Source organism: Pieris rapae, chromosome Z (genome assembly GCF_905147795.1).
Source record: "Pieris rapae chromosome Z, ilPieRapa1.1, whole genome shotgun sequence".
NCBI lineage: Eukaryota > Metazoa > Arthropoda > Insecta > Lepidoptera > Pieridae > Pieris > Pieris rapae.
This window is the reverse complement of record NC_059534.1, coordinates 784,395-808,194: the sequence shown is the minus strand read 5'-3', so window position 1 is coordinate 808,194 and position 23,800 is coordinate 784,395. Positions and strand designations below refer to the sequence as shown.

The 23,800-nt window shown below is 36.0% G+C and overlaps 3 protein-coding genes across 5 annotated transcripts; 2 read left to right on the top strand and 1 right to left on the bottom strand.

Moving 5' to 3' along the window:
- Positions 1 to 701: 701 nt before the first annotated feature.
- On the top strand, positions 702 to 10,340 carry LOC110993394 (protein ERGIC-53). Of its 2 annotated transcripts, none has more exons than XM_022259649.2 (12): positions 702 to 950; positions 4,640 to 4,794; positions 5,742 to 5,914; positions 6,238 to 6,353; positions 7,054 to 7,215; positions 7,293 to 7,405; positions 7,484 to 7,609; positions 7,848 to 7,946; positions 8,445 to 8,530; positions 9,483 to 9,632; positions 9,892 to 10,008; positions 10,177 to 10,340. In XM_022259649.2, the coding sequence occupies exons 1-12, from the start codon at positions 785 to 787 to the stop codon at positions 10,211 to 10,213; spliced, it is 1,500 nt and encodes a 499-aa protein (XP_022115341.2). In that variant the 5' UTR covers positions 702 to 784; the 3' UTR covers positions 10,214 to 10,340. The 2 variants fall into 2 exon arrangements, with proteins under 2 accessions (XP_022115341.2, XP_022115342.2); XM_022259650.2 differs by lacking the exon at positions 702 to 950 and adding an exon at positions 3,336 to 3,435.
- LOC110993395 (aldo-keto reductase AKR2E4) lies at positions 10,334 to 15,889 on the bottom strand. The gene is made up of 7 exons (XM_022259652.2): positions 15,799 to 15,889; positions 14,733 to 14,822; positions 13,924 to 14,073; positions 12,926 to 13,042; positions 11,896 to 12,063; positions 11,183 to 11,386; positions 10,334 to 10,905 (listed from the first exon to the last, which is right to left on the bottom strand). The coding sequence occupies exons 1-7, from the start codon at positions 15,829 to 15,831 to the stop codon at positions 10,711 to 10,713; spliced, it is 957 nt and encodes a 318-aa protein (XP_022115344.2). The 5' UTR covers positions 15,832 to 15,889; the 3' UTR covers positions 10,334 to 10,710.
- A 1,269-nt stretch (positions 15,890 to 17,158) lies between these two features.
- Positions 17,159 to 23,598, top strand: LOC110993406 (aldo-keto reductase AKR2E4). 2 transcript variants are annotated; one of them, XM_022259663.2, is made up of 8 exons: positions 17,159 to 17,272; positions 18,195 to 18,293; positions 18,669 to 18,779; positions 20,901 to 20,972; positions 21,742 to 21,858; positions 22,037 to 22,204; positions 22,834 to 23,037; positions 23,381 to 23,598. In XM_022259663.2, the coding sequence occupies exons 1-8, from the start codon at positions 17,225 to 17,227 to the stop codon at positions 23,564 to 23,566; spliced, it is 1,005 nt and encodes a 334-aa protein (XP_022115355.2). In that variant the 5' UTR covers positions 17,159 to 17,224; the 3' UTR covers positions 23,567 to 23,598. The 2 variants fall into 2 exon arrangements, with proteins under 2 accessions (XP_022115355.2, XP_022115356.2); XM_022259664.2 differs by having other exon boundaries at positions 17,171 to 17,194.
- Positions 23,599 to 23,800: the final 202 nt, after the last annotated feature.

Sequence of the window (23,800 nt, the reverse complement as noted above, 5' to 3'; positions counted from 1 at the left end):
TCAACGTAAGACGTGATGTTTTCTTTAAATAAGAAAGAGAGAAAGAAAGAAAGAAAGATTAAATAAGAAAATAATAAAATGGTTGAAAAGCAGCGAGTTCAAAGGCAAACAATATGCTGAAATTCAACACAGGATCAATTTGGTATTTTAAATTTATCTAATCTCTCTTATTATTTTTAATGAAATATTTGATGAAATATTTTTTGATAAAGTTAAGAACATTGCCAAAGAGTTTTTAGATTAGAGAAATAAGATTTTTATATAGAACTGGACAGGCGTTCGGCCACAATCCCACATGATGTTTAGTATAATGCGGCCAATTGGAGCGCAAATATGTCCAGATTTCTATTTTACTGATTGAGGGGAGCAAGGAGTTCCTCTCCACTCCTTTGCTGCTTTTACATGAGACAAAGGGGTACTCGGGGATGTCAACAACAAAGGGGTGAACCTTCACATTTTTAGATGAGCATTATTTGCACGTCTGGTTAATGAAAAAAATCGAATCTAACCGTCTGATTTCTATTGAATTTTATATATATATTTATTTAAAATTATTTTTCAATTGAATGCATATTATATGTTATCATATAATCACCACACAACTTTTACAGTATGCATAATCTAGGACATTTTACTAAACTGTGGTTATAAATTTAGTACTGTCACTGATAGTGGTGATAAAATTGTGATGTTTTGTGTTTGACATACAGTCTTGACGTGACACTGGACACATTAGGTTGTAAGTTGTAACTTGAAGGCCCATGTTGAGCACTCCGCGGTTAAAATGATTTCTCTTAGTATAAATTTCTTATTGTGTTCAATTGTGTGCATCTTAGTGAATTCAAGTTTGCAACAAACAGTTCATAGACGTTTCGAATACAAGTATTCTTTCAAACCACCGTACTTAGCACAAAAAGATGGGTCGGTGCCGTTTTGGGAGTATGGCGGAAGTAAGTGTTGTTTTCTCTATATTTTGGCCTTTTGCCTTCCTATTTTATATTGAAATGTATAATATATAAATAAATTTACATAGACTTATTCGCTATTTCAAATTGTTGTTTCAATATTCGTGTAATTAACGCCGTGTTGTTACACGTCAGTGATTTGTGTCAAACGAGACAGAGATAGCGCAATTGGATTTTGCTTTAGTGCAAGAGAGAGGTTGTTTGTCAAATCTTGTTACGTTCCACGACGGCAAAAATTAGTTTTGTTTCCAGTTTTTTGTAAAGGTTTTTATGAATTAAAATGTTATTGCCCCTTATTTAAAATGACTTTGAACGGATGCAAATTTTTGAGCAAATATCTCCATATTTGAACAAATTTTTTACAATAACACTTGACGATAGGATCTATAATGGACCAAATCGAAATTACTTGCATGTTGAATTATAGAGTATTAAAAATTTAAGTTTTTCGTCAAACTAGTTTTAATATAGGTGACGCCTTCATAATCGATTTTAAATACGCCATGAAAATAACAGAACCGACACGGTATACAACCATAATAGATGTTGAAAAATAGTTATAAAACAACTACTGTTTGAGAATTTTCCATGTTTTGTTTCAAAGATGCTTTATTTATTCTTTAAATAACAGAACCTGTACTAAAACAAGTGGAAAGTGAACCCAAAAGGTTTTATACAAATTACAGATATTTAATTAAGTATAATTCTTAAAACAATCTTTATGTAAAAAATATACATACATAAATTATATTAGAACATGGAAGTAGAAGGAACAGTATTAATACATTTATTATACAGAATGCAACTTATAAGAACAATTTCATTTTAATCTGCTGATTTAGGTTTTATTTGAAGGAGTATTAATTTTTTGTTCAATGGATTCAGCAAACATTCAGTTAATTAATACAAGTTTATATACCTTAGGTTGTAGAATTACAAAATAATTAGGTTCCAATTCCATTTACAATAAATATGGAGTGTAGAACAATATACAGTCAAAATCTGTCATAACTTCATCAAGGACTACTAATATTTGGTTGTAAAAAATCTAAGTCTTAACAGATGATGACATTGTAATGGTATTTAAGAACCTAATACTGTAGAATTCAGTTGGTAGTTTTAATTTTGGTCAATATAATAGGTATGTTGTTCTAAATGATATCGTAAACGGTTCTGACTGTAAAACACATTTTTAATTGAAAATTTCTAGTTATCAAATATACAGTATTTATAAAACAGGCTTGGCACCCGAGACACCTACATAATCAGTATCATAAATTTTGGGAGAATGTAAATCTAAATCCAACTGCTAATGTGTCCACACAAGTAGCATCTCATACAAAAGTCCATCCCATCTTCCAAGGGAACATCGACATTCCATTGGACATATGAGGTCCTGAAGCTCTGCGCGGCGAGAAAAACAACCTGCACTCTTTTGGTAAAGGAGGCTATGGTGTTCAAGGCTTAATTATTCCAATGCTTCAAAGGGACAATTATGGTAAGTACATATGGGCACTCCTAAGCGGGAGCTGATGGCATTGCGAAGTGATTGAATGTCCAAAAGGCGCCAGCGTTTAGTGAAGGATAAGTATTAAGCCAATGACAAGCTTTGCTAGACCCCATAGCCAACAACCTTGCATGGTCTGTTATTGAGTAGGACCTCATAGGTTTTGGAATTCAGATTTGCTAAGAGGATAAGAAGAGCTACACTTGTTATTGGTTGTTTGCATACCTCTAATCGGCTAAAGTGAATTGGGACCAATGCTTGATTCCAAGGTGTTTCAATATGGACATCTAAATAGATTTCAAAAAAGTTTTTAAAAGATTATCCAAATCACCTAATAGAACTGAATGATTCCATAGAGGGCTACAGCAGATATAGAAGTTAAATTGGGCAAAAAACTTTGACTCAATTAACACAACCAGAGATTTGATACTTGATTCAAGTGCTAATTGCGATCCAATTGGCACCTGCAACACTAAGAGGCAAGTTTGTTGCCGACCCCAGAGTCTTATACTTTGTCTTGACACCGTCTATGTTGTATTTATTAATAAATATTTGGTGTTATTTCGAAGTTGGTCTTAGTTGGTTGTATGTTTTACAACAACTATGCCTTACCAATACCTTTATTGCGTTATAACATTATGTCTGTGGCAAGCATCCATCCCCTTCTTGTTCACAGTGAACAAGAAAGACAAGTGCACAGAAAATTCATCACATCAACATATTTTGATAAATTGATAATTTGAATAGGTTGTAAAACAAGAAATACTGTCTGTGTATAATGGCTACTTGGAGATATCAAATTATTATCATATTTTAAAATTATCTACACTTTAACTACTGTGGCATATCTTTAGATTATATTTTTATTATGCGAATGTTAACACATCTATATAAATAATTGTATGCCTTTGGTATAAAATAGAGCAGTGTTGGGCGTGGCGGTGGTGGCTAAGCTGTGTAGTGGTAGGTTGTAAAGACAATTTTCTATTTCTTTAACTATCAATTATTTTTCTGACTATGTGCGTATTTAACACTAGCCAGTGTGGTTGGTCATTCACATCCTTACGTATATCGCCAGCTGGGCCTGAAGTATTTCTGGACCTATTCCACTTAGGGAAGAGCAGTGTTGGCCTAGTGGCTAACTCTCATACCTGAGGTCGTAGGTTCGATCCCGGGCTGTGCACCAATGGACTTTCTTTCTATGTGCGCATTTAACATTTGCTCGAACGCTGAAGGTAAACATCGTGAGGAAACCGACATGTCTTAGACCCAAAAAGTCAACGACGTGTGTCAGGCACTAGAGGCTGATCACCTACTTGGCTATTAGATTTAAAAAATGATCATGAAACAGATTCCAAAATCTGAGGCCAGGGCCTAAAGAGGTTGTAGCGCCACTGATTTATTTTATTTTATTTCGACTTAGGGACCTTTATGATAAGAGCGTAGCAATTCTTAATAGGCCGGCATAAGATTTGAGAGTCTTCTTGTTATTGATCTTGACTTTCGTAATTCTTGAAAGATTACATAAATAAAACGTGTGATTTTTTTAACATGAAATTATTTGACCCCAGGATGGGGCAAATAATCTTTCCGGTTCTCTTTTTCTCTTCTGCTGTACGACGACAATTTTGCTTGGCAGCCACGCGTACGCTTTCTTTGCCGGTTCCAAACAAGCGCCTGCTTGGGGAATATAATTGGAATCTCTTCCGAGCCTATGGCCTTTCCACTGTTACTTACGTCTCTCGATCTTCTGGCCAATCGAGGTTTCTCGGCGTTATTAATAATTACTTAAAGAATTATATTAATTTTGTAATTCTTAAATACTTAAAGTATTATTAATAAATTATGTCTTCACAATGTTAGTGATAACCTAATGAACTTGTCAGGTGCGTCGGTGTCATCAAAGAAATAATTTTCCTTAAGTTTGCATTTAGATAAGTGCATTTGTGAAAAACATCTTTTAGTATAATTAAGTAGAATGTTTTTGTTTTTTTAAATATGGTTAAAAAGGTGTAAGTTTAGTGGCCTCATCATAGAAAGTGTATCTGATCATCCACTAGCCTATTAGACCATGAAACAGATATCTGAGACCCAAGCCTAAATGGTCCATGCAGGTCCGCCACAGGTTTTATAAAGGGAAGAGTTCATACAGTATTTTTCCTTTCAGATGCAATAGCGTCGGGTGAGAGCGTGCGTCTTGCACCATCACTGCGCAGTCAAAAAGGAGCGATATGGACGAAGCAACCTATCAACTTTGATTGGTGGGAGGTGGATGTCATGTTCAAGATCACTGGTCGAGGGCGCATAGGGGCTGATGGATTGGTAAGAAGCTAGATTTTGATATACGTAACGCTTAAGGGTAGAATCGGGCTATTTTCCGGGCTAATGATGTTGACAAAATGGGTCTGACAAGATTATAAAAATCAAGGTCTCTAGAACCTATACAATCGTTTCAAGAACCTGTCAAAACTCAGCTTCTCTTCTAGGCGTCGCACCAGTCACTGACTAATGACGTTCGTCTATGGGTTTAATGGACAACTTACCGTAACTTTGATTTGCAGGCTCTTAATGTGGTTTAGTTTGTTTCTTACTGTTATTTTTTATCTTTTAGTTTTAGTAATTGTTAATTTTGTTTGGTTTTTCATTTATATTATATACATATATTGCTTAAGTTCTAACGTAATTGATGTGGAAGTGTAAATGTGTGTTTTTGTGATGTCATATTTTCGTGTAATAAATAAATAAAAAAAATAAAAAAATGCGAAGCCATTTGAAATTATGAATTTTTGATGGTATTGTATTAATATTTGAATAGGTCGTTAACTTTTTTTAATTTCCCTCCAATTTTTTTATGATTTGGCACTTATATCCTCAAACGATATTATTACTGCTACAACTTTTATATTTAACGTTTTTTAAAACACAGGGCGGAACAGGCAGAAGGCTCTACTTCTGTAGACACGATGGCATCTGTCACTGTGACATGTGACGTCAGTCTATGTACGACGCCATCTTGTGTTTTGGCGTACGGGTTCTTGAAGTTATGCATGTTTATTTTTCATATTTAAAGCATAAATATTAATTTCTCTGCTACATCTGACCAGCAGCATTATATGACTGTATCACATCCGCCGAGAAGCATTTTAGAATCGCGCAAGAGATAAACAACTTGAATGGCAGGGCCATTCAAGTTGTTTATATCCAACCTTTCTCTTTATCTTCTGGTGCCTCTTGTTCATTAATACGTAATGCTGAATATTGGTTTTCAGGCATTCTGGTATACGACCCAGCGCGGCGATTACACGGGTGACGTTTTCGGTTCATCTGACAGGTGGAATGGTTTAGCTGTCATTTTCGACTCGTTTGACAATGACAATAAACACAATAACCCCTATATAATGGCGGTTTTGAATGACGGAACGAAAAACTTCGATCATAAGAGGTGAATATTAGCGTTTCTTTCTTTAGAAATAAGTTTTTATAATGTTTGAGGTGGAAATGCGTTGCTCATCCCCTGCCTACCAGATTAATTCTGCCCCCACCAGAATATCTGCTATTCAGGGTATAGGTTTCGGGTCGCTCTAGGTCTATTTTCTCCCGATTTTTTTAATGATTTGACATTAGCAGAAGACTCACCTGATGTTAAGTGATATAAACCACTAATAGACTCGCATTGCCAGAGGGCTTGCAAGATTCTTTAATACGTACTGAATTTGGTCCAAGGTTTTACAATCCACGGTTATACATCATGTGCTATTTTTTTAGTGATGGCTCAACCCAGCTGCTCTCGGGATGTCTTCGCGACTTCAGAAATAAGCCGTTCCCCACCAGGGCGAGAATTGAGTTCTATATGAACACGTTAACTGTCTACTTCCACAATGGTGAGTGGCTAGGATTATTAAATCTGTGATGTGGATGTGGATATAGGGGTCGTCTCTGGATCTGGTATTTTGTGCTATGGGCTGAACACAAATGAAGAGACTGCTGCGCTAGTTGAATCTACAGTTAAATACGAACGCTGGCTGAAGACAGCCACCTCTAGAAAATACCTGTCATCATGAATGTTCAGGTATGTTCTAGAGGTGGGGCTTGATAATGCCTGCTAAAGTCCAGCCTAACTTTTATTTAGTTAAACTGAAAAGTTCTGGACGGAATCTATTGCAGTTTGTAGCAATATACAGAATGGTTTACGAGATAATATAATAGTTATGGTGATTTATTTTGCTAAACAAAACAGCTTCTAACAAAGCTTTTAGCTTTTACAGAATAAGGGTTTAAAACATTTACAAAGCTATCTTCCATACGAGATTATTCGTTTTCCGGCTCGAAGGACCAAGGTAGTTTCCGGGATTATTAGATATTTTTATTCTTTATATTAATCAATTGGTTTAATTGGCGATAGGAATTGTGTGAAACCGATTTCGGGACGCATTCAAGTTAATATTTTAACGTCCTTTGGTTTGAAAACGTTTCAAAACAAAACATGATACTTATGAAACGACGTCACTATCACCAAACGACGGTGGTGTGTGTGATATTTGGTACCCCTTAAGAGTTTTAAACCTGTGTCATGTGTACTAGGCCTAACAAACAACGAGGAGGACTACGAGCTCTGTTTCCGAGCGGAAAACGTGCAGTTACCGCGCGGAGGTTTCTTCGGTTTGTCAGCGGCCACCGGCGGATTGGCGGATGACCACGATGTGATACACCTGCTGACCAGCTCGCTTCACAGTGCGCAGCAAGGTAAGCTTAATAGTTTGGCACAATAGATGGCGCTGTGTATACGTGATATCTAAAATATTCATTCTTCATGTTTCCAGGCGGTCAACAGATAAGCAACGATGAGCAGCAGAAACTCTCTCAAGAGTACCAGGAATATCAGAAGAAGTTGGAACAGCAGAAAGAAGACTATAGGAAAGAGCATCCCGATGAGGTAAGATATAGGATGTATGTATTATAATTGACATATAAATAGAATGTTCTAGAAAATACTCCAAAAAAATTATTTCAGATGCGAGAAAAGGACGAGATGGAGGATTGGTTCGAGTCGGACGGTCAGAGGGAGTTGAGGCAGATCTTCCAGTCTCTGTCTCATATACAGGATGTCACGAGGGAGTTGCATAAGAAAGTTGATGAGGTGAGTTGCGAAGTTATTAGGGAAGTGTTATTATTTGATTTTGCCTAATCTCTGGCACACAGCAACCATTTCATATCTAAATAAGGTGCACTATAATCCAAATTTAATGACGTGATTTATTTTGATATTAGGAACTTAATTTCATAATCAAATAAGTTTTACTATACTAACAACATATGAACTTATTAATTGGTCTGAAATAAATGATTTTATTTTTATTTTATTATTTCATAATCAGGTGATCGGCAAGCAGATGAACTCTCTCTCGATGCTGTCGGCTGTTTACACCCAGTCTCAGGGACAGCCCCCACAGGCGCAACCCGGACAGGCTGTGCAGGTAATGTGAAACGGCTCATCATTACTGTTACGACTATTTTTATGTACACTAATATTATAAAGAGGAAAACTTTGTTTGTTTGATTGTAATGAATAGGCTCATAAACTACTGGACCGATTTTAAAAAATTCTTTCACCATTCGAAAGCTACATTATCCAATATAATATAGGCTATTTTAATTTTGAACAAAAATAGGGTTCCGTAAGATATTAGGGTTTTTCGGACACAAGATGTAAAAAATCAACAAAAAAAGTTACTTATTTTGCGTACCCTGCCTAAGCTATTAAAGATAGAACCATAAAATGTTCTAAGTAATTGTAGATCTTATAAATATCTACAAAAAAGTCCGCGACACACTATACCTATCTATGTCGAGTGAGGCACAATAACCATAAATGATATATGTACATGGCAAAACGACGTTTGCCATGTCAGCTAGTATAATATAAAAAGCGATGACGTTTAAAAAATTATAATATGTTTTAATTGATGGTCCAGATGCCCCAATTCCCAATTACGCGCCACGACTGGGAGGTCTTCACATCGAACAACCAATTGATGATTCAAACTGTATCGGAGCTTAAGTAAGTACGGTTTATAAATATATATATAGTATATTTTTTATAGTAGACTGAAGTTCATTAAATTAATCGGGTTTTTTTTCTCGGAAAAAATCGAAAAATCAGAAATTCAGATCACGCAATTGGCAAGAAATCGATAAATAAAATTCGTGCTATCTAATATATAAAATCCTCGTGAAACGGCTTGACCGATTCTCATGAAATTTTGTGTGCGTATTGGGTAGGTCTGAGAATCTGACAACATCTATTTTTTATCCCCCTAAATGTTAATACACCCCTAAGTTTATTTTTTCAATTTTAATTCATTTTTTATGATACAGCATTTAAAAATACATACGACTCCTAATTTTAACCCCTCTACGATCAACCCCTATTTTTGAAGTGAAACTTCTTTAGAATCGTTGTGATTTCAAACCGGATGCAACGAAAAAGCGACAGTAAAAAGAGACAGAAACATTAATTCATATGATTTAACGTGGGAGAAAATGAGATAGATAAACTTCTTTCGAATCGTCGTGATTTCAAACCGGATGCAGCGGTAAAGAGAGACAGAAACATCAATTCATCATATGATTTAACGTGGGAGAAAATGAGATAGGAGGCATTATACAGCCTCTCTTTACTGCCGCTTATTTTTTGATCGAATTTCAAACTTTCGTTGTTTTAGTTTTTGTCAAATTAAAGATTTATATTAAACTTATAAATTAAAATGTATAATTAAAATATACTGTTTTTAAAGAACACACACATTTAGATAGTGGAAAATGATTAATTTATATTTGTTTTTGAAGGTTTCACTTCTACCATGTGTGAATTGCACAAATGTTTTTTTATTATGGATGATATAAATGGCAAAACGACGTTTGCCAGGTCAGAATGATAAAAATCTGTGATTGGATTTCGATTCAGAGCACAGCACGAGATGATAAATTTAAACGTATAAGTAACGTTTCAGGTCATTCGTAGTAGAAGTGAATCGCAAAACCGACACCCTACTGACGACTGGGGGCGGTGGTGGGGGCAACGGGGTCAACCCCCAATTCCTCAACGAACTCCGGGACAACGTCCATCAAGTCAAGAACAGTCTGGCAGGAGTCGCACAAAGGTCCGTTTTTTTTACAACTATATTTATTTTATATTTTCATAAAAAAACAATATAATAATAAAAAAAATATAATAAAATTCACCCTCATTTCTTTCCGGGTTTCAGTAATCATAAAAAAAATGTTGCGTTTTTATTCCAACATATTTTTTTTATCTGTGCAATAATTATTAATTAATCACTGTACAAATCGCTTAAAGAAGTTAGTGTTTTTATAATTAGTATAATTGTAATTATATTAACATTTTTTCTTCAATTATAGAATGTCATCTCCAAATCCATCCCAAAACTGTCCGTCTGTCACATGTGTCTCGACGGGAATGCTGCTATTCGTCATAAGTGGCCAACTTTTGGTCTTGTTCCTATATCAGTGGTACAAGTGAGTTGATTTTTATACTAGAAATGTGTAGCCGACTTATTTTAATAGATATCTATTTAAGATGAGATGTATGTTTGTCAACAAATTACTCGGGAACTGAAAGATTAATTTTACTAGCGGTAGTCAATTGTCAACGTCGAGTGAATGACTGGTTTTTTATTTTTTCAGGGAAAGGAAAGAAGCCCAAGCAAAGAAGTTCTTCTAAGTGTTTTTGAGTTTTGGTTATAAAAGTTTTGTTAAAAATTTACAAATTCAGAGTGAGTTGAGATGTAAGATAATGTATGGTTTTATATTTTTTAGATTTAAATGTATAAATAAAATTAATATTTTTACTCACTGTTTTATTTTTTAATTTAAAGGGAGAGATTTCTATATATTTGTAATACAGAAGTAGTATCAAGTTAATATTGGTACTAACACTGATAGATTGTCCGATTGCCAAGGAATAGGCTGTAGGGTCAGGGGGCAGGAGGCCGGCAGGCAGGCAGTAAAAGGGGGTAAGGGAACAGGTAACAGAAGTGTGCTACAAACAAAAAAATGTGTTTATGTACTATTATTTTGAGAGCTTTTTCGCTTTTACTGACAAGAGGAATAATAATAAACTTAAAAAATGGTTAGAATTAAGAACCTGACAATCCCAAGCCCTAATGTGATGGAATGTCGACACCAAGAGACCTAAGTTAAAATAATAGATTTCATAGATTAATAGACTGTCCTCTCGAAGGGATAAAATGGATGCTCCAGCCATTTATATTGAGGTATTGTTCTGTAGTTTTTGTCATAGCTTTTAAGTAGTTGTTTATCCTCATCGGAGAGAGAAAAATCAAATATGTCAATGTTCTGTTCGATGCGAGACTTTGTTAGGGACTTCGGGAGCGGGACCACGCCCAACTCCACCTGAAAAAGAAAGTGAGCATAGTCATAGTCATAATATTTTTATTCATTTAGGTAAACATGTACACTTATGAACGTCAAGGAAAACAAATTAAATTAATCGTAAATTTTACATTTACCACCAGTTCGCAAGTGAAGGGCGTAGAGCAGGTAAGAAGAACTGGCAAGAAACTTTCCGCCACTCTTTTCAATCGCCAAGTTTTTAATACAAATTGTTTGAGCTTGCTTAATCCATACATTTTCCACTCACGACGGCTATTCTATAACTAATAGTACTCACCAAATATCTTAACACAACTTGAGGCACAGTCTTGTTATATCTCATAGCCATGGCAACCACCGCGGTATCATCTACCCGTGGTGGAGGCGAGGATTCTTTCGCCTTCGAGGGAAAAATGGAGCCGAAGGGAGTATAGGCCATGACTGTTATGTTCTTTTGTTTGCAATAACTTAGAAGAGCTGGTTGTTGGAGGTTGAGATTCAACTAAAAATATATATAAATATATAGTAGTTAGTATCTCACATACATATATATATATATTAATGTGAGGTACTAACACTAAATAAATTTGTATGGATGTCAATCCCATACAAAACCAATATCGAATCGTGTTAATAGCTGAATTTAATTATGATTAAAGAGATTATATGTGTGAAGCTCTTTACTTAGATATTAAAACGCTCTTAATTTTCTAAAGTAAACTTCATACGCCATAATTTATTAATTTATATATGGATTGCACCATATAATTCTGAAGCGTGATACTACATTCTGTTAAGTACATGACCCTAAGAGACGAAGAAACGACGGAAGAATGTGTTATTATCTGTCATCTTGTGTTATGTAAGGTTGGCAGGTTCACATATTTTTATTTATGGTGAAAATTGTCGCAGTTTAAGGTGTGGTGGTAAATGTGACAAGAATGTCAATAACAAATATTGGGCCTTAACCGAGACAACGTACGACTTAATAACCTGATGTAACTTCAATACCTCAACTTGTAAAGCTACTGGCTTCTCGAGTCCATTCTCCAGGATCCTATCAATCATCTGCTGGTTGAAGTTGGAAACACCGATAGATCTCGCGAGACCTGCGTTCTTCGCATCTATGAGACCACGCCATGTTTCTAAATAATCAGTCGAGTCATAGGATCCGTTTAGCTGAAAAATTATTTTTCAATCAACAAAAATAAAAATACAGAAAATTGAATCGTGTTAAACATAAAAATAAATTTAATTAAGACAACCATATACTTGGTTAATGTTCTCTAATTTTTACTTAACAATTTTTGTGATGATCTCCAATCGTTCTCCAAAATAGAATACTCACCCGGACCTCGGACGTAAGCTAGTCAAGAAAAATCAACCAATCATGGGTCTTGTCAAAACATTTGTTATTTACAAAACCACTTTAAAATATATACATGCCTTTTATTCATATTGAGTACTCATAATTTTAGATATAAATAATACAAATCATATATCTACTAAATTACCTGATATATAACTGATTATAACAAACTTGTATCTATTGTAAAAATCGCCGGACATGTTGTATAATGTATCACAGACTAAGCAGTTTCTGAGATTGGCTAGCGTTTTGGCGGGAAATATTGAGGAAAATCGTCAGGCTTACCATAAAAGTGTTATTTGTATTCTAATTAATTAATGCAATAAGTATGTATTCACTATATCGATGAAACTAAACATAAATATTAATTATAATAGTAATGTATTCCTTATAACTACGCTGCGATCATGAAATCACATACTTCGGGTACGCGCTTACAAAGTATTTTTAACTAAGCATATAATATGTTAGCTACTTGACTTTAGCCACTGGGAGCACCAGGGTCAAACCCTGTCAGTGGCCAAACTTGTCCAGGCCTTCTTTTAGGTTGGAGGATGAATTCACCACCACTCCTCCACATTTGTCAGGCAAGGCTGATCACCTACCTACCTTTTAAATACAGGAAAACAGATGAGATTTTTTTCCTATCCAGCTCATTGTCTGAATACTTACGAATTGTCCCACGGGCCAATGTATCAAATATAGATCCACGTATGTAGTTTGTAGGTTCTCTAACGATTCTCTTAACGCTGGTATGACTGATGATCGGGCGTGCTTGTCGTTCCACAACTGTAATGATACAAATTTCACAGCCTTAAATATAAAAAAATTAAAATCCTTGCATGCAAAAACTGCATGACAAGGCCTGTTTAAAGCATAGGGTGGGGGCAACAGGGGCAGTTGTGTAATGGACACCCATTTTGGTGGGTCTTTGGTATACTTTGAGGGAGAAGTATGCTCTTTTTATTAACAATGGGAGGTCCTAACTAGCAGGGAAGTCAACTCCACAGTTAACTAGTTAGCAAAAGAAAATGTCCTGTGAGTGCTTGGTGAACAAGCTCTTCGCTGTAATCCAACACGAGGAAGTAGCAGTTATTTGGCATCATTAGCTAGGTCTAGACTGGTTAGTAAGGGAGAGAATATGATCTAGGTAGCCTATGAGGTCCCGATAGTATGTGAAAGCGAGAATCTTTTTGTGGTCGTGTTGGGGGTAAGGTATTCCCACAAAAACCCCTCATAAGAGAAACAGAGTTCCTGGAGTGAGTAGGGTGCTGCAATGTTTCGTATAAAAAAGTCCTTTGACCATGGGTGAAAGTGGCAGTGTATATATTATATTATAGGTAATATCGCTAAAATATAACCGTCTCTATTCGTTGTAATATTTTAATGTACATATGATAACGTGTACAATATACATGGATTTAAATAATGTTAAGATAAAAATCAATGTTAAGAAAACTTTATTTGAGTTTTTGTTCATTTAGTTACTATTTATAAATTAGTACTTTTTTTTTCTTCGTCTCATTATTTTTTACTTAGACCAATTTTATTAAACTCAGTTAACTTTCTTTGTTTTCTTCGAATACAAATGTCGTTTCAAATTCTAATTCAGATATAAATACTCGAAACTTTGCTATTAATACATTCATAATTTCATATTGTTAACGTACCTTTGTTGTAATAAAAACATTTTCCCTTTTAAATTTCTTCAGGGCTCGACCAACTTGATCTTCTACTTTGTATATCCAGGCCGTGTCTACATGTGTGTAGCCCGACTCTATCGCCCAAGTCACTGCCTTCTCCACGTTATCGGTAGAGGGCTCCACGTGAAAAAAAAGTTTTTATAATTGGCTGTAGATATACATTCTTACAGTAAAAATTGATAAATGGAAATTTAAAAAAATGTAAAAACTTTGGTCCCTGTTTCTTTCTCAATTGCAGAGAGCACAAGTTTCCGCTAATTCAACTTCCCTTCTATTTCTGACTTGTGACGAGCGTGAAGTTAAAAAAATTATTAGTTCTCTTAAGCCACATTCTGCCCCAGGTGATAATATTAGTAATCGAGTGGTAATTTCATTAAAAAACATTATTGCTGCACCAATTTCTCATATCTGCAATCTTAGTATTGAGCAGTGTTATATTAGCTATTTTCCATAATCCCTGAATTATGAAAAATAGCTAAAAAATCTATCTATAAATCAGGCAATAAAATAGAAATTTCAAACTACCGTCCTATATCTCTTCTCCCAATCCTGATACTATACTGATACAGAAATTATTCTTATTGTACAAAAATAGTATAAATATAAATGTGTACTGTAGAAATAATTTAAGCAATACTGTTAGGATTTGAAAAGGAAGAGACTGGCTGCCCACAACACAGGAAATCCTAGTGTGGGGGCGAGTGCACTCTAATTTATCTAAATATTCCTGTATATTGGTATCTAAAAAAGTTCTTTCTTTCTTTCATTAATAGTACCTTGGTGTTGTTGCCAAGCCAAGTACCCAGGGCTATAGCTGGTATACTAAAACCGTCGTTCATTTTATACGAAGGTACCACTGCGCCATGCTGAAACAAAATTTAAACCTGAATGATACAATTTTCTCACTGAAGTATTCTTTCGTTGTGTCTCCATGGAAAAATCAGATAAGCTGCCAGTTTTTGTGTTTTAATGAATTGTTACGCCATGGCTATCCAACTATTTCATCAGCTTCCCAGAAGGTTTAAATCACTGCCGTGTATAAAGCATTTTCTTTTAAGGGGGAGGTGATTCGATTCCCAAATGCAAGATGCATTTATTGTTATTATTATGTCATTTAAATGCATATTTTTACATGGCTTTTTTGGCGTTATTTTATAATATAATTATTCAATCTGTAACTTTCCTTGCCATTACTGCGGTTTACTTTAGGCCCCAAGCAAAATGCTTGAATAATATGAGATGAATTAATTTAATATGGAATAAATTTGGAGGGTGGGACGGGCTTAGGTATGGGATGGAACTGGTGTGGGCACATTTGCCCCGTCTCACCTCTGAGCAGGCGAAAAATAAACGGCTCGAAAATAAGAATCCTACAACTTTAATTTTGGTCCCTTTGGAACAGGACTAGACTCTTGAGCCGTGGAGTTCCATTTCAGATGTAGAAGGATGTAAGTTGGCTTTGTGCTCACGTTGCTGTTGCCAATAAGTGCTGAAGATGTGCGGTACACCGACAGCTCACGAGTATAATGTATATGTGAATAGGTGTAAGTAGTATTTAAGATAATTATTATTTAAGTGGTAAAAACTAAAGCAGATTTGATTGCTCTGTCTTATTCGTTTCTCGCTTCCTCTCAAAGTGGAGAAGACAGCCCTTCATTATCGTGGTGGTGATAGCTTTGGAAAAACTGCCACCTTAAAGCACTGATAATACCAGGGCTCCGTCAGTGACCTTAGGTCTCTTGGCAGACATCTTTAGTACTATATTCACTATTTATGTGATATATAGGGTGCATATTGCGTTACATATATATAAATAGTATGAAATGTTTAAAAAAGGCTTACCGCACACAAAATAAAACACAAAACACAAAACATCTTGCTTTGAAATCAGCTCGCGTCTGACCTGTTGATAAACTCGTTTTAGTAACTTGTTGATTTACAAACATGCCTTTGTTATATTATAGACTCTATTGATTGGTGTATATATGTATTTCTACTTTTATGTATTTTATATAACATTTTCTTTATTAAAACCTTTTATTAACTTACTTATTAAAAAAATATTAAAATTGATATAAAGAATTTTAAAACAAATTTAAAAATAGTCGCTGTGGTAGATTAGACCATGTTTGTGTTGTGAAAATTTTTGTATTTTTATAACTCTAACCAAGTTATATATTTGATTCTGTTTAGCTCTTGGGGCGTAGGATTAAGTGTACTAAAGAAAAAGCCAGCAATAATATTAAAGAGAGATGAGACCAGTCTCTCACATACACTTCCAAATTTTATAATCTTAGTTTAATTATCATAACCTTGTATGTGTTACCTATATGTGACGGAAGAAATAAAGATTATTATTATTAAAAGTGTACTATTCTTATGAATTTTTAATTATTATTATGTATGTGTCTAGTAATTTAATAAATAAAATATCATTTCAAAAATGGTTTTGAAAGCTCATAAAACGAGACGAACGTGTTCTCCCAACGGTTTTAAGCTGACACCTCTGATATTATAACAAAAAACTACTCAACCGATTCGATAATAGTCAAAGTTTGCATCAAACCTTTTTCAAGGTGAACCAGTGCCATAGATTAGAGAATTCGTAGAACTGGCCTCAACAGTACGGTTAATATTTAAGGTAATTTTATTGTTAAAGTCTTTTATAAAGTGTTCGTTATTAATTTAGACATTATTATTTTGCATGAGAGTTGAGACTATTCCTGATTATCATCAAATAATCAACAAAAAAACAATAAATAGAAACGTGTTAATTAGCTTTTTTAACAGGGTTAACGTGTGGGGTTAACCTGAAGTAGGAGGGGTATGGACCAAAAGGCAGGAGGCTCATCTCTCATCATCTGATGTTAAGTGACACCGTCCATGATTTTCATGGGACTTTTAATGGGACATGGTCACTTGCAGTGAAGTATTTACCGCCGCCTATCGATACCCGCGATACCAGGAGATTTACCAGTGTCTTTTAAAACCACACCAGAAAAACATCGTGAGGAATCATGCCGTAGACTTAAATTCTGCGTGTGAAAGCGCAGGAGGCTGATCACCCACTTGCCTATTAGATTGACATGTAATGATGAAACAGAAATAGAAATCTGCGGCCCAGACCGAAAGCGCCACTGAAATCATCCAATTCATCTTATTCTTTGACACAATATTCTTCATCTTCATTCTTCGCCTTCAGTGATCACTGATCAGTCAGCTTTGTGTTCTGTAACAGGTAACACATTTGTTTGAATGCTCGTGTAATATGTTGTATTTAATTTTATTATTGTGTTTGCGAAGTGCTTGGTGTGTGGTAAGCTCTTTTTAATTATTTAAACGATTTGTTTTATTATTTAGTAGTCTTCCACTCGCATTTAATCAGTAGGACGATGTAATATTATATATATAATATTAATACAAAAATAATATTTTTACGGTTAAAGCGATAACGGTCGCGCCATAGACACCTGCAGCGTCCGGGGCTGCCGTGTTGTCTTCATGGAATGCTTCGCTCTTTATAAACCCCTAAGTCATACCGGTCAGGAAATACATCTATTGCCTGTAGGTAGGGTCTTTAATAGTTTGGCATATTGTGTTTTTATTTTATTTTTAAATTTAGTTTTCTTACAACAATTTTCAGGTATGTGCCTCAGATGGGTATCTATTTGATGATCTTCTTAGAGTCAAATAGGTGATCGGCCTCCTTTGACACAACGCCGTCGTATTGGGTCTAGGGCACGATTCCTCACGATGTTCACCTTCGTACGAGCGAATCTAATGCGCGCATTTTTTTATAGAACACGGGGCATACGGGCTCACCTGATGTTAAGTGATACCGCCGCCCATGGACACTCTCAATGCCAGAAGACTCGCGAGTGCGTTGCGGCCTTTTAAGAATTGGTACGCCCTTTTCTTGAAGGACCTTAAGTCGAATTGGTTCGGAAATACTTCAGTGGGCAGCTGGTTCCACAAAGTGGTGGTGCGCGGGAAAATTTGCCAAGAAAAACGCGCAGTTGTGGAACGGCGGACGTCGAGGTGATACGAGATACATAGAGTTCATTGGTGCCCGGCCGGGGATCTACGACCTCTGGGATGATAAACGCTGGACCCACTTTGTCAACTGCTCAATTTTATATAAATATATTTAAAAATTTATAATACATTATATCTACAATCAAATCTCATGACTGCTATTTTGCGAAGATTTTTTAATTTAATACTTATAAATGTTTTAGGCGACCGGCTCTCCAGGTCTGGCTCCAGCGGTTAAGCTAAATGATGGGTATCTTATGCCCACATTTGGACTTGGTACATGGCTTGGTGTTACTCCAGAAGTAAGTTAGTTATAGTAGTATATGTACGATATATGTTTTTGACACATGAAAGCTTAAAGCTGCCACGCTTACTCAGTATGGCTCCCACATTGAAGTCATGTGAATGTGGGTTTGTGGGTTGACCACCCGCGGCAACCCAAGGTCGAGTCGGGTCCCGAGTTTCTCAGGAGACGCCAAAAAGAAGCAGTGATGACTCTTAGGCCTAACAGCCAGATTCAATACCAAAAAGGAAAGTACCAGTTCTGGGATCACAGGTGCCAACACGATTCTTAAATGATGCCCATGGCCCAAGACTCTAAAGAGAAAACAGCTGGAGGAAAGATTGACATTAAAACATTCTTTGATACAGAGCGAAATTATTTTATTTTTTGACAGGGACAATTAGCTGAAGTGCAAGATGACTCCATAGAGAAGGCTGTTGAAGACGCCATAGATGTTGGATACCGACACATAGACACTGCTGCTCTCTACAACACCGAGCCACAGGTATAGACAATAAATTGCACTAAAATATAGATTAGAAATGTATCAAACTATAATTATGTTGGTCCCTACGCGTAGGATCATAGTTTCAAGGTGGGTGGGAAGTGAACAATAAATAATAATTCATAATATTAATAAGATACAGTAATAAAATCTGAATATGAAAATATATTTATATAGAATAATACTACTTTGTCCGGGAGAAGGCGTCCTCCAACTTTTTCCACACTTTTTTAATGCTCTGTAACTTGTAAATAATCATTAAGGTGAGTTGGGACTTGGGGGAAGATTGAACAGTTTTTGATGAGATGAACGGAGTTGTATTTGAACCTCTGGCAGAACAATATATATTAACCTTTACTAATTGATGGCTTTGATTAGTAAAGAACAAGGTTTTAAGTCCATGGCTTTTAGTGTCTTGAAAAGTGACATCTGACTTTTGTGAAAAAATATCTGCTTATTTTTTATATATCAATCTTCAATCACAGAAGAAACAGAAGTTCTCAAACTTTTGCCATCTTAGTTTTGAGCCAGAATTTAGTGAACCAATCTGGTCCTGGAACACCATCCTTGAGGCAACAGTGTTACACGAAAAAATTTATTCAAAATTAAATATAAAAATTACCTATTTCCCAGATAGCCCATTTTTCAAAACTTCAAGGCCATTTGCTAATCTTATTTGCATTTCATAAGGAAAGACAGAAGGGTGGCCTTATGTAATACTTTAAACTTCGTTTTTTTCCTTCAAACGATACGTAAAGATTAGCAATGGTTACTTCATAAATTTTAGTTGCTCAAAATGTCAAAATCTTTTATTTCCTTTTTCCATGGCTTCGGACAAGATTTTAATCAAACAAGAAATTTAATTTAATCACTTATCTTTGCATATTTATATTTACCCCGTAATTTAGAATTCAGGAATTAGATAACAATTTTTATAGGTTCTATAATATATCTATAACAAAAGCGTTATATTTTCGATTCTTCGATTTTTACATTTAAATACATTGCCATGTGCCCCATTCTTTCATTACTCATCGGTTTTTTTATATTTTGTAAAGGCCAAATTTAAAACGAAGTAAGCGTTAAATGCTCTTAAATTCTAATCTAAATAATTCATCTGCGTAAATGATATTAAACGAGGCGTCATTTGAAACATATTTGTTAAATTTGATATTTCCGCTACATGGCCATATAATTTCAATACAATGACCGCCAAAATAATTCTCACCCATTCATGCGCTGGACTTTAGATAAGTAATGTCCATCACACATGTAATGCTTTGGCAAGAGGCCCACCTGATATTAAATACCGCCCATGGGCACTCAATCAGTCTATCAATCAACTTAATCCTACTACTTTTGAGAAAATGTATTATTTAATCGTCAAATAACATATTAATTTGATAACGTATGATATGATATGTATGATACAAATAATATAAGAATTCATTATGTGGTATGACTCATACCTAATGTAAAATGTAAAATTCCTTTCAAGACAAATTTGCACGCCATTGTGTGGCAGAATATGCGAACCTACGATTGTACCACCATATCATTTTTGTACCATAATTTTGCAATAGATTATAAATATTATTATTATAATAATGTTATGTAACGCCGCCATAGACACTCACAATGCCAGATGGAAACTGCGTTGCCGGATTTTTAGGGTTAGTGCGCTCTTTTCTTGGCGGATCACGTAAATGCGCGGCCATGGACATTCACACCGCCGGAGGCCTCACGAATGCGTTGCCGGCCTTTGAAGAATTGGTACGCTCTCGGAGGAAATACTTCAAGTGACTGGATTCAAGTTGAGACGGACCTGCGGCTGATTCACCTTGACACCTATTCTACAACACAGCAAACCAGCTGCCAGTAGATATTTCCGAACCGACCTAGGGGCCTTTAGAGTGCTTAGGTCTGCTTATTTTGCGCCTGTCCCATAAAAAAACAACTCTGCGTATATAAACTCAGAGAGCTCATCATCATCAAACTGAATATGAAGAAGCAACGATTTAGGGGTTAATTCAGCTCGCTGGCCCATCCACACCTGGACAGCCAAATATTGAAGACGCGCACAAGCGAATTGTGTGAAGACCTATATATTTTTATTTGCAGGTTGGTCGAGGGATTCATAAGAAAATAGCTGACGGGGCCCTCACAAGGGAGGAGATTTTTGTCACCACGAAGGTATGTTATAAGTATTGAACCTGCTCAGAGGCCCTGTCTACCTCGTTTCAACACCGTACGAGTCGTGTTAATTCATCAGCATCACCTCAATGGCTGGATGTCTTCAGCAGCCTACTTCACTGGACACTCTTGCGAACTGGCGCACTGAGGAATCAAATCCCAGTGTCTTGCACCTACTTAAATTAGATATTGTAGGGGCTGCGATGCCTGCAATTTTTTGGACGTCACGTAGGCTAGTTAGCCACACCACCTCTCTTTCTCTCTCTAAAATCTCTAAGTACTTATATATATATTTCTATAGGTAAAAGTAGCTAAAGAATCTGTGCCTGACACTCGCATTTTTATTGAATCGAATATAATTAGGATTAATATAGCACGCTTTATTAAACATTTTATTCATAGTAATGCATTTTAGATACTTTTACACTTAACAATGTTTATATTTCCATCTCATTCTTTAAAGATACGTATGCCGTTTGGCTAAGCGCTACTCCAAATCCCGCCATTGTAGATAAAATATGGCAACGTCAGAGGAACCTGTTTAAAAAACTAAAATAATTGTTTTTCCTACCAATTAATTTGGTACACTCGCAAAAAACTCCGGGATATTGATTGATTGCTGGAGCCCATGACCAACGGCTCCACAATCACGTGAATATCGCGGCTATTCAACTTGACACCACGGGCAGAAGACTGAAAAGGACATATAAATATGAATTAGTGTTTGTGACAAAGAAAGCTGCGATAATTTATAAAAAATTGATTTCAGCTGTGGAACGACCAGCATGCAAAGGAAAAAGTGGTGCCAGCTCTGAAGAAGTCGCTTCAGCAGCTCAACATGACCTATGTCGACCTGTATCTCATACATTTCCCGATTGGAACTGTTGTAAGTATTACTTTTGACTGACTAACTACCAAGGGGATATGTGCCAAGGACAAGGTTGTGAGACCAAAGGCCAGAATCTGTGGCACAGATTTAACAAATACGCTGCTACTGAATGTTGGCTCCACTATCGGCATATTATATATTTATAGTATTCGTTACCTTAGTGCTGTTGTTACAGAGGAACTTTATACCAGATTTAACGGACTACCTGGAGACGTGGAACGGAATGATTGATGCCCAAAAACAGGGGCTTACGAGATCAATCGGAGTCTCCAATTTCAATCAAGACATGATCCAGAGACTCATCAGAGAGACTGGTGTTGTTCCGGCAGTCTTACAAGTTGAGGTATTTATTAGAGCTCATTTTTTTTAATGTACAGTAACGTAACAGGAAGCAAACAGACAGGAATGATGAAAGTGATGGCGCCGCCGATGGACTCTGACATAGCTAGAAGGTGCGTTGCCGGCTTTGTTATGTACGTTGTATATGAAGGTGTATGTAAACACATTCAAATACATTCACTAAAATCTTAAACGTTTAACATCTTGTCAACATGTCCTATGTACAGAAAATATGCTTATTGTGCAAAAGTAGTTTAGTTATAAATTGTGTAATCTAAAAATAATTATAATCAAGTAAAGTTTACATGTTAAATGGAAGGTACTAGCTGCCATTTATTTTACTTAAATATCATGTTATTGTGCAGGTATTGAAAAATTTTTCTTCTCTTTTTAAATGAAATTGTTTTGTGTTTATATAAAGCCTGCTTGGTTAGGCTTCTACTTTTATCTAGAACGATTTAGACTAGTTATAGGGACTGCCGTGACCAATATTGTCTGTATTGACCCGTACACAAATTTTTGAGAATATAAAACACAAACAAAACTTTTGAAAGAATAACAGATAGTTTTTTGTATATTCTATTACAAACCCTAACCTATATTCGGGACCGACATACGTGCTAACCTTCACAGATACACCTAAACCTTCAACAACCATCACTTCTGGAGTTCTGTCGCCAGCGTGGTATAGCTGTCATGGGCTATACGCCATTCGGGTCCCTATTCCCCAGTAAGGCCAGCCCAGATGCCCCACCGCCACGCGTTGATGATCCTGCCCTGGTAGAATTGGCTCGGAAGTATAAGAAAACTGTACCCCAAGTTGTATTAAGATATCTGGTGAGTTGAACGCGCTGTTTTGCATATTTGCCGCATCCAGGGCGCGTACATACGTTGACTGCATCCTAAATGGGACTCCGATCACGTCCGTATTTTTGATCAGTTCTTTTTCATAGACAAGATGGTGACCCTTCTGGTCCTTCTGTGCTGTTTTTTTCCTTTATACGAGCAACATGTTGAATGCACAAAGGAAGTCCATGGACAGCCGGTTCTAGGACCTCAGGGATGAGAGTAGCTGAAGCCACTACAGGCCAACACTGCTTTTAGTAATAGTATTAGAGTGATAAGTTACAATACACTGGCTATATAGAAGGGCAAACTGAGTATAATATCGCTTTTTCAGTATGAACTGGGCGTGGTACCAATACCGAAGTCAGTAAAACGCTCCCGCATACAACAGAACATCGAGATATTCGACTTCGCAATACAGGAGGCGGATAAACAACTCCTGCGCAGCTATGACGTAAACTATCGCCTAACGTCTATGCCGTTTTGGAAGAACCATCCTTACTACCCATTTCACTCGTAAAATATGTTTTTAAATTAAATAAAACATTTACAATACAATTAAATCTTTTTTTAAGCATTTGAGCAGCCTCGCAGTTTTGTCTAGTGTGTCCTGAGCCACGTAGGCCTCTTCTGACTACCTCCACACATGCCGTGGTCTACTGATCAACACTTCGTCGTCTTACCTGTCCCATCTGAAGACTTCCATTCAGTAGTGTCATTCTTAATTTGTCTGCCTTTATTTTTCATAACTTAG